The sequence below is a fragment of the Panicum hallii genome, chromosome 4 (assembly GCF_002211085.1).
Source record: "Panicum hallii strain FIL2 chromosome 4, PHallii_v3.1, whole genome shotgun sequence".
Taxonomy (NCBI): Eukaryota; Viridiplantae; Streptophyta; class Magnoliopsida; order Poales; family Poaceae; genus Panicum; species Panicum hallii.
The window spans coordinates 43,166,832-43,178,488 of NC_038045.1; the positions used below are offsets into that span (position 1 = coordinate 43,166,832).

At 42.3% G+C, this 11,657-nt stretch overlaps 1 protein-coding gene across 1 annotated transcript; it reads right to left on the bottom strand.

The window, feature by feature from the left end:
* Positions 1-5,427: 5,427 nt before the first annotated feature.
* Positions 5,428-6,517, bottom strand: LOC112889571 (glycine-rich cell wall structural protein 1.0-like). The gene is made up of 2 exons (XM_025956284.1): positions 6,381-6,517; positions 5,428-6,112 (listed from the first exon to the last, which is right to left on the bottom strand). The coding sequence occupies exons 1-2, from the start codon at positions 6,475-6,477 to the stop codon at positions 5,712-5,714; spliced, it is 498 nt and encodes a 165-aa protein (XP_025812069.1). The 5' UTR covers positions 6,478-6,517; the 3' UTR covers positions 5,428-5,711.
* Between the last annotated feature and the right edge of the window lie 5,140 nt (positions 6,518-11,657).

Here is an 11,657-nt window from a genome sequence, read left to right on the forward strand (position 1 = left end):
ATACTTAGGAGGTTTTCCTTTTCAGTTGTAAAACACTAGTTCCGGTTGTTTGATAGTTTGTTTTGGTGTGCTTGTAATGCTTGTTGTTTTGCTCTTGACTGCTTAGACTCCTTGTTTTTGCTCGTTGATGTGTTGTGGGACTTGTGCCTGCAATGACATCATTTATCCCTTAGTTTTCTCAACCATGATATCTTCATGTTCCAAAGCATAAGCCTGCAGAAAAGACCCAAACTCAAATTCCATCTTTTTGTCTCGATACCCATCTTATCATATTGCTTTACTCCTTGTTAGAAACTTTTTGCCATATCTCTCCTTTCTATCTCTAGACTTTACGAATCTCTCGTCAATGCTGTCTTCTTGCTCCTTAGCAAAAGTTAGCACAGAAGACCCAAATCTGTTTTCTCTCTTTCTTGATACCCATCTTGTTACCTTGTCGCCTCCTTTCCACCACAAGGTTTTGTAAATCTCTCGTCAACCCCATCTACTTGGAAGCATGTGAAGAAGACCCAATCAACTTCCCTCCCCTTCTTGTTACCCATCTTGCCATCTCGCCTTACTCCTTATAAAGAAAAACTCTGTGTTCTATCTCCCCTTCCTATCACCAGACTTTGCGAAATCTCTCGTCAACGCCTTCTGCTCAACCCAGCTAAAAGCAAGTGAATATCCCAATCTAAATTCTCTCATTTTTCTTGATACCGATTATGTGGAGCAATATTTTGAAGCATACATGACAAGACAAATTATCTAATTGACTAGCATACATACACTCGGCAGCAATGGAATTGACCAGCAGCCATAGAAGAAACCGAGCGAAGAAATTATACCGATTTCGGAAGACTAGAGATGCGGGCATGACCCCTGCTGCCTCCCGCGCCGCCCCTGCTGCCTCCTGCGCCGCCCCTCCCAGCACCTCCCTTACTTCCTCCCGCGCCGGCTGTGCCCTGGGCCGCTTGGCCCGCGCCCCCCGCGCCAGCCGCGCCGCCCGCGCCAGCAGCGCCACCCGCGCCGGGGCCCGTGCTGCCCGTGCCGCCCGCACCGCCCGCGCCGGCCGTGGAAATGGCCGGCAGCTAGGGTTTTGAGGGAGCGGACAGAGGAATGGGAGCGGACAGAGGGAGGAAGAGGTGGGGCGGTCGCGGGTACGGGAGAGAACAGAAGAAAAATGTTTCATTCCAGGTGTGTAATCAGTGGCATTGGTGGGTAATTTTCCCCCAACTTCATGAGGGAGTTCAAAACGACTATTCGTGAAGTACCATTTTGGCTGCTTCATGGATTTCGTGAAGTTGGGGCCAACTTCACGTTTTTTTGGTGAAGCTGAGCTGGTGAAGCTGTGGATGTTTAGCTACAGTTTCACGAAGCGAAGTCGAATTTGGTGAAGTGAAGCAGTCCCAAATAGGCCCTAAATTTCTTCCGACTTTATTTCTCCGCTTGCAAACTTCTTGGCTAGCCCTCTAAATTCTTGGTTAATCATAACTAGGTCCTTCTAATCTCGTTTAGCCCATAGATTTGACGTTTTAGCACATTTTAGCTCGTTCTTGTTCCGCTAGACTTCTAAGAGCATAGGCTATGGTTTAGCGATGCAGTTGTACCATAGTTCATGTTTTATAATTAAATTTAGAATTAACTCAATTAATAACTATTTAAACCTAGCTTTTCTAATTCAAAGCAAATTAGAGTTCTACTCCAATTTTCATAATTAACATTAATATGATTAATACTAATATAAATATAGTTTCAATTAATTTTTTAGCTCGAACATGAATTATAAAGTTTTACGCTACATGATCTCACATGTCTTTTATTTGCAACTTAAATGTTAATTGACATAAGTTGTGTAGAAACTTAATAAATAAAATGTGATTAAGTTTTACTTTGACATTATAAATAAAATTTTAATTGAGTTAATTCTAATATTGGGTATTTATTTTGAATACCCTTTAAATATATTTTCCTTAAAATAAAAATAAATCCAGCTTATAGTTTTCTTTTCTTTTAAATTAAAATCTTCCGATAGCTATGTCTTTTCAACTGTAACTTTGTTTTCGGCGTTGCTTGCACTCACGTGATCGTAGCATCGAGCCCTATCCTTTAATACACTCTTTTAAGACTTCTCTTTTGTTTGGTGCATTGTTCTTAGTTGTGCTTGTTTTGCATGTTTTTTGTATGCCTGCGCCCAATGCTTGTCGCGAGTAGAAAATAGCGCAGTTCGAGAGCTGTGAAGGTTAAGAGTTTCAAGAGCAAGAATTGAAGATATGAGCGGTTGTTCTTTGGAAGAAATGCAAGCGTATTCCTTTATCATACTTTCACCCTAATAGCATTTATTTATTTCTCATGCATGCAAGGATTAATATGATGAGACCCATTTGCTTTGTTCTTTGTTATCCATGTCCTTAAAGTAGGGTTTAGCTTTAATGTATGGGTAGTATGCTTAGTTGATGTACTTTAGTTATGGGTGGTTAATTGATGATGAACAATACTGAAACAATTGGTTATTGCTCTATGGATATCTTGGCCTGTTAATGATCATGATTAATTAAACCAGGAGTGGCCACCCAGGATTACAGTGCAACAACAAGAAATAATAGGCTTGATTATGGACAATTAATTAGATTTCTCTAGCTTATTAGTAGCTTACCGAAAGGCGCAAGAGGTCAGGGGAATTAGGTTTAAGAGGGGTACTCAGGCTTGTCAAAGGGGTTGGTACGCATACGAGATACACCCGCTTTGGGGAACGGTACACTCGCTTAGCGGTTGAAACCTCGCTGGCTACTACTTGCTACGGAGTCTTTGTATAGACATCGTAGTGTACGCATGCAGTCACACCTCGATAGTGTGATGAGAATGTCTGATCAGCACCACGTAAATAGTTATGCATTCGGTTTTCTTTTAAAAAACGGGTGTGATAAGACCCATCTGTATCACAGATGTGTAAATACTAAACTTATATGTGGATTAATTATACTCTCTTAAGAAAGGTGTCCTCAAGACGCTTCTGTAATGAGTGACTACCGGAGATGGGTCTTTACCAGGCTAGCTATCAGACTTGTTGCCTATCTTTGTAGCAGTTGTCAAACGTCGAGTGTGCCAATACAAGTGTAGTTAAGATCAGTCAGTCGTTACAGACAGATGTTCTCAAGACGCATCTAGTGACATCTATGACATGTACGTGATGACTGACGCTCTTGGGTAGTCTCAAGACCCATCTGTATCACAGATGTGTGTGTCTACAAAACTTATCTGTGGATAATACTCTCACAAGAGAGGTGTCCTCAAGACGCGTCTGTGATGAGTGACTACCAGATAAGATGGGTCTTGACTAGGTTAGATATCAGATTTGTTGCCTATCTATGTAGCATTTGGCAAACGTCTATGATATGGGTGGCTCTTTTCCAATGAATAGGACATAGGAAAAAAGACCCAAAGAGTATGTATTTTCAACGTTTCTCTATCTACTCCCTCCGTTCCAAAATATAGTTGGTTTTGGCTTTTCTAGATTCATAGATTTTGATATGCACCTAGATATACATTACATCTAGATGCATAGCAAATACTATAAATCTAGAAAAGCCAAAACGAACTATATTTTGGAACGGAGAAAGTAGCATATACTAGATCACTGACACGTGCCACGCTAAAGAATTCTCGTTGGTTTTACAAAAATCATGAAGTGTCAACCACTAAAACTATTTATATGCTTATTTAAGGTCAAATTCTTGACATAGTTTGCCCAAACGAGTTTTACCTAGGGAAGATCAATCTCGTTGAAAAATTTGCACATATATTTATGGAGCAAAGCACCATTCTGTATGGCAAGGTTCAGAACTCCTAATTCCCCTTCCTTCCATACAGCAACTGTTGTTCTGGCAATAATGTCAAACCATTGGACGATGTCTTGGCAACTGTGGGTTTCTAGATAATGCTTATTGGCATCCAAAGGTTTGAAACCCATCTGGCCGCAGGAACACTTTTGTATATGCAGCTAACTGCTCATCGAGCCGGAGGGGGTTGAACGATCACTTTGCTGATAGTGTTTGTTGTTGGATGTCAGGGTTAGAGCAGTTCCATATGGTGTACCTCTGTTTGTGGCGTAACCAACCATGATGCGTACAGCTATATGGATTTATGTTAGCTGGGTAGTTGAGACTTGAGAGTGCCTGCCACATGAGCCAGTAAAGGTCTAACCAATGAAGTGGATATGACGAATATTGCTATGCATGCCTAAATAGGTCCTTTCAGTAAGGTCTCACTAGTTTTTTTTTTGAGGTTAAGGTATCAGGAAAAAGCTTTATGGTTACTGTAATACTGTTAGTACCAAGTACTAACTAACTTCAGGGAAATGGACGAATTTTGCAGACTTCACTTACCAAATTTTTTTTAAGCTAACTTGTTTATGCATAGGGGGAATTTCCTTGATACTGCTAACAATGGGATGGACAGATCCATATGGGTGTACTGAGAGTTTCGTTTATTAGATTCCAGAGGCTTACACGGATAAATTGTACCGTGCTTCGAAAGAGCAAAACAAAGGGCTATGGGTGGCAATTTACCCTGACATCAGAACAATATCTGAACACTATAACCCCTATCTTTTTCACAGGTGGCTCATATGACCACTCATATGAGAAGTCAGACAGGGGCCTTCTCTCCGATCTCGGGCCACTAGACAAACATGTTTCCGGATGGACGATTGTTTATGATAACCATGTCTCTAGCTAGAAAGGGGATGGACGATTTCCAGAGGCAGCGTACATAATTAGCCACCGGGATTATGAGGTGCAAATGTTCAAAGTGAAACTATGCATGCAAGGAAAGAAGTTACTTAATGACGGAATTGAGGAAGGGTATGGTTGATAATGACGGAATTGAGGAAGGGTATGGTTGATAAAAATAGTTGAACGTTGCCGAGATGTTGTAGAACTATAATTTTTTTGAAGATTGTAAACAAGGCTAAAACAGCAAGTATTGTGAACCTGAGGAAGTGCAAATTAAAAAGTTGTTTGAAGAAAAAAACTATACCAAGTGGTCTGATACGAATTTAAAGATTAGTAACCGGAAGGAGTATCTCTTTCCCTGTTATTATTTTATTAATATTCACTTATTGCACTGGCATTGGTTTTCTCTAGTGTTTCAATATAGCTGTGTCCTGAGAAAATCATATGTACCCATAGATGAATTTGCAAAAAATAAAATTCAGCACTGGTAAACACTACAAGACAAGTGTGCCCAGAAACATTTACAGTATTGTTCTCCTATATAGACATGAGCACATGATCAGTTGATAACATATCTTAAATTATTAGTCTTCATTTTCTTGCGTGCTCTATAACTATCAGTGCATATATGACCAAATATCGTTGCAATTATTTCGATCAGAAGCAGCAGAAGCACAAATACATAGCAGAACCATGACATCACATTTTGACACACAACTTTAAAGGATAGTTATTTATTTATATGTATATATTGGTCCATACATGATGAGGTACCAGTTCTAAAAGCCAGCTGGGCACACTACCACACATAGCAACCTGCCTAGCTCTTATTATCACACTTCATGCAAGACAAGATTCCATCTACCATGTACACAACAGTACACCATGTTTTATACCAAATCTAGACATGTTTTGTATCACCAAATTGCCATGCATCATTCAAATCCATCATCACCTCACATTACTTATTTGATATAGAGAAACATATGTAGTTGTGCCCTCTTAATTCAATCCACCATGATGTCCATCCCTAGGGTTGCCGCCACCGCCACCGCCATATCCACCTCCATAGCCCCCACCTCCACCATACCCGCCGCCACCACCATATCCTCCTCCATAGCCACCACCATACCCTCCGCCATATCCTCCACCATACCCAGGTTGACCATATCCAGGGCCACCATACCCACCACCGTGTCCAGATCCGTATCCTCCACCATATCCGGGCCCATAGCCTCCTCCGTGGCCATGGTGGTATCCTCCACCATATCTAGGCCCATACCCACCACCATAACCTCCACCATAACCACCTCCGTTCCCATATCCTCCGTTGTATCCACCTCCCCACTTCTCATCCTTGAGTCCAGGCGCTTCTCCAGGTTTCCCATTTTTTCCTTCAGACTCTGCATGGAAAATGCTATCATTGTCACTAAGCACATTCATTTTATAGCATGTGTGTCAATGCTTACACGGTGCATGGCCTTTCCCAAACTCTGAATCCAAGTTAGTGTTTATTGTGCCTTTATTAAACTCTAATTAGAGTGTGCTATCATATATATGCTTTACAAAAGTTTTATGTAAACAACACACAAGTGTGTGCGCGCTCGCGGAGAGAGAGAGAGAGGGGGAGAGAGAGGGGGGGGGGGGGGGGGGAGGGAGGGAGGTGCAAACCATTGGTTTCAGCGAGCTCTCTAGCATATGCCAAATCCTGTGAGACGAGAAGAAAGGTCAGGACAAAACCAAGAAGAACCACAAACTTGACCGCCATTTCTAAACCTCTCGTTGAGCTGCTAAACTCGCTTGGGATGAGGATATGGGTACCTCTCATGCACGGTATTTATAGAGGAAACAAAGCAACGTATGCATGGACGTTGCATGTATGTTCACCTATCGTTGAGTGCCCAAAGTTTCCACGCTCAATAAATGCACTGGTTAGCTGTTAGCTCTCCGATTGGATTGAGCAGAGCTCCGTATGTCTCGTTGTCATATTTGATTGCTATATATCGTCCCAATGGAGCTGGGCATTGACATTCATGTACTCTCATCAATTTGGCTTTTGTGTGGTTGTGGGTGCAGAACAAGTTGAAAATGTAGGTCAACTAACAAAGTAGAGACCACTGTCCCCTATCCGTGCATTGCTGATCAATAGAGCTACCTGCTGGATGTATCCATTAGAATTAAAATACATGTGTGAACAGCTATAGATCCGAGCATTAGTACCGGATGGGAACCCCCGGTTAGTACCGGTTCCCTACCCCGTACAACCTGGGCGGTACTAAAGTGGTATGCATATACATTTAGTGCTGGGCCTAATGCCTGGTACTAAATGCCACATTTAGTACCGATTGGTAACAAAACTGCTTGCCGCGCAGGGCGGTTGGGGTGGCAGTTTAGTACTAAGTTTGTTTTTTTTTATTGTTTGCTTATTTTTTATTTTAATTTCTTTTTTTAGTTTTAATTCATATTCGTATTCTATCCGTATCCATCTATGTATAGCTAGCATTCATATTCGTATTCATATCTCGCATAGCAAAGACTACATATATACTAATTATATATATATATACAGTTTATATACACTTCAAATATTACACTTGGAATCAAATATTACACATAGCCACATAAGTTGTTTCATTACAAGTACTTTAAATATTACTCCTGTTCATCGTGTTCCTTGTTTTCATCCAATTGAACCACGCTTAAACTATGATCGGCATAAAATTCACCGGCGGGATTTATCATCTCATCCATTAGGAATCCACAGAGTGATTCTTGAATTGCCCTGTCTCTTTCCGGTTCAGGTTCAATGACGTCTTCTTTTATTTTCCAAAGCTTTCACATACAAACACCATTATTTTAAATTCATACATGTACGTAATTAAATACAAAAAATTGTTATTAGTTTGATATGTACATCGAAATCTTTTTGCATCATTTTCTTTGGGCCGGTAAAGTCGTGGATCTACTCACATACGTAATAGCCAAATAAGTTGTTTCCTTCCGCCTGTCTCATACACTATATATAGATGGGTTATGAAATATTCATGGTGTTTAAAGAAATGACACTAGGTGTGCCAATTGTATTCATACCGAAAAGTCTGTCTTGATATAAAGATCACACGGCGTGTCCACGACTCCTATGTGCATTTTGATGAGGCGGGCTCATACCTTCTAGAGGATGTCTATGAAATTTTTATATTGTGTTATTGGCGTCCTCTTTCCGTCGAACACCACAACTCGGGCTCGATCAATCTCGATACTGAGCAAGATCTAGTGATAGCTATTGATACACATATACAGATTAAATGTTGGATATACTTATTATCAAATTGAAGGGATAAAAACAGAGCTGAAGTACTCACTTGAAGTTGTACGGCAACAGAATGAATGTACAAGTATGCTGCCTATCCAAGACCCTGAATACATTGTTCTCGGTTCGATTTGGCCATCTATTTACACTATTCTCATTTATAACATCCGGGATGCCGATGTGATAGTACCCCTTTCTTCGGCATTCTTTCACCTTCATCCTACACGATACAAAAAAAGAGGGGATGAGAGAGCACATAAGTAGTTGAGCTATAATATAGAAATAAGAGAAAACACTTACATAAGAAATACACTGACCAGGGACTTGACCAGGGCATCTTGATGGTATAGAAACCAAAGACTCACAAACTCGATCCATACGTCATCTAGCCCTCGATGTAAATAGCTATCTTTAACCCGAGCTGCGAATATTATGTCTCCATCTGCAGTGGCCCTCATGTACCATTCATGCAACTCACGCATTCTCATTGGTAGCATGTTCAGCAACTCAGGCCACATAAGAGGTTCCCCCATTACAAATGGTTTTCTTCCTGCCCCTAGGTGAATCAGGATTGGAACCTCCCCTCAGAGTTGAGCTTTTGTGAGTTTCGTTTCCGCCACAAACTCGGGCGTAGCTTCATCCTCTTTTGAAAGCACTTGGAGTGGAGGTATCGATTGTTGGAGTTGTTCTCCGAGCTAGGGAATGTTTTTGCCCCGATAATTACTCTTCTTCTGATAAGACTTTATGATTAAGTGGTCGTAGTCCGACAGTGTTTCTTTCTCCCTTGGTTGGCACATGGTTATGATGAACTTCTGCTCGGTTGGATCCATTGGTTGCTTCCGCTCAGGCTTCCTTGGCAAGAATTGTTCTCAAACCTCCTTTCTCACATGCTCATTCAATTCCTCTTGAGTCATTTCATATGTTAACTTCAGAGGTGGAGGCTTCTCTTTCTCCTTAGCTAGGTTCTTCTTCACCTTAGGAGGTGGCGATGGCGGGACCCAAGCCTTTGTGTTCTTCCTCGCCTTAGGAGGTAGCGACGGACTCATGCTGGGGTCTCTTGGAGTGGGTGGTGACTACGGATCCATGCTGGGGTCCCTTTGGGTGGGTGGTGATGGCGGACCCATGTTGGGGTCCCTTTGTGCGTGTGGTGATGGCGGACCCATGCTGGGTATTGGCATTGGCGATCTTGGCCTTGGGCTTTGAGCCAATGCTGCGGGATCTATGGCTCCTTGCAGAAATCTTATGTAGCGTTGTTCCAACAGATCCAAGTGTGGAGTGCATGTTGTAGTTCCTCTTCTCCATCACCTCCAGGGATCTTAAGGTCGAGGTCTTCCCATCCTTTCTCGACCTGGTCAACCATGACTCTAGCATATCTTTTCAGGAATTGGCATGCCATGAATTGTCCCGCCTTGGATAGGTATTTCAGCAATATTGTGAGCCACTAATTTGGCCTTTTTCCTCCACTGATAAAGAAGCTCGCAGGGGTCCTCATGGTGATGTCGTCCAAGGGGTAACATTATCGGTTGTCCGCAATCATTTCAGTTCGATCTCCACTGGCTGGATGCTCCGTGGAAGCGCCGCTGCTACGGCGTTGAGAGCAGGGGCTGCTCTCCATATTAGGAGCTGAAGGAGCTTCTTGTAGTCATTGGCTAGCTGCCATTGAACCTTCAATCAAAGCTACTCGTTCTTCTAGGGCACGCATCTTCTCTTCCTGTTCAGCCTTCCTTCTGCATCGGCTTCGATAAGTGTTGATATCTGCACTGAAGCCATGCTTCCATGGAACTACGCCCATGCCTTGGACGCGTTCTGTGTGTTTTGGTTTCCCAAGAGCGTATGTCAGCTCATCTTTCTCTATGTCAGGTTTCAAAGTGCCTTCAGCAACGGCCTTTAGTGCCGTATCGAGCCTGTCGGCAGCTTCTCTTATTTCATTAGTAGTCACGAAGGATCCATCTTCCATGTTTAGTGTGCCTCCATGAGCATAGAAGAAATACTTTGCTCGCAATGGACAATTGAAAGTCACCGGTATGATTTCTCTTGTCATTAGGTCTTCTTCCATCTTCTGCCATTTCGGAATCGCCAAAAAATAACCTCCTTGGCCAAGATGATGGAAGTGCTTCTTCTTGCTTGGATTGTCTTTGTTCCGTCTTGTTCGCTCCTCATTGTCCTCTTACAACTTATACTGCACGAATTCATCCAAAAAGGATGTTGCTTCTTGTAGTTATTCTCAAAGTCTGGCGTGAGGCCCTTTTTGACGTAGTCTTTGTTCAAATTTTTCTTGAATATCTGGAAAGCAATAGCCATCTTCTTCATGACCCAATCCTTCAAGACTTCCTCTTTGTTCTCTGGAAAATTGAAGCGTAGTTTCACCTCTCTCCATAATATTTCCTTCTCCGTGTCAGGGATGATGTCTGCATCATTATCGGTGACTTTATTTTTCTTCCATAGTTTGTAGCTAACGGGGATGTTTTCCTGGACAAAATATCCATATTGATTGACCAGTGTCCTATCAACACCCTTGGGAGCCATTGGTTCACCGTCCTCTTTCAATAAGGTGATGTTGGTACGCCCCTCCATCTTTTTCTTCGAACCCCGTTTCCGTTTTGGCTTCCTCGATCCAGATGCCTGGAAAAATATCTATTAATTCATGCATTTCATACATAGAGAATTCATATATATATATATTTATACTATATACATATCATGTTAGTTTATATATGCATGAATTTCCTATACCTCGGCCTGAACCTCTTCCTGAGCAATTTCCATCCGCTCATCGTCGCCATCACCAGTATCATTGAGATATTGGCCCTTAGGTGCATCATCTTCGAGGGACGGTGGTTGGTTGGTACCTTCACGAATTATATTGTGAAGGAACTCATCGTCGTCATCACTAGGACTCATTTCGATTCCTGTGCGAACAAAATATGCAATGTCTATAATATTCTACAATATTCAATAATTTTCTACAATAAATACATGAAGGCAAGAAATTTACATCACATATAATTTTCTATAACTTTCTACTATTCCATACAATTTTTCACCTTCTTCTACAATATTCTACACAATTCTACAATTTTCTACAGTTTTCTACCATTTTCTACAATATTCTAAAAATTTCTATATTTTCTACAATTTTCTACTATTCCCTACAAATTTTCACCTTCTTCTACAATATTCTACACTATTCTACAATAAATACACTATTCTACAATATTCTACACTATTCTACAATTTTCTACCACACTTACAATAATTAAAAAAATAAAAAAGGCTGACATCAGCACATTGTAATGCTGATGTCAGCGTGGGCTTATGTCGGGGGCATGGGGACGCGACGGCGCGTGCGGGGGTGGCGGGCGGCTGAGGGTGTGGCGAGGGCGTGGCGGCGGCTAGCGCATGTGGAGGCCAGCGGCGCGGCTCGACGTGCGCGGAGGCCGGCGGTGAGGGTCGGGGTGCAGCGGTGCGGTGAGGGGCCGGGGCACGGCATCACGGAGGCAGGGCTCGGGACATGGTGGCATGCGGTGGGGAGGTCACGCCGTGGCAGCGAGAGGCATGGAGGAGGACAAGACAGGATGGGACGGCGGCACGCGCGGATCAATGGCCGGCCAGGACGATGAAGACAGGACGAGGTGCGG

Coding starts and splice junctions, on each gene's coding strand:
- LOC112889571 (XM_025956284.1), bottom strand. CDS start 6,477: ATGGCGGTCAAGTTTGTGGTTCTTCTTGGTTTTGTCCTGACCTTTCTT. Junction 6,113..6,380: donor AGAGCTCGCTGAAACCAATG/GTTTGCACCTCC, acceptor TTTTCCATGCAG/AGTCTGAAGGAAAAAATGGG.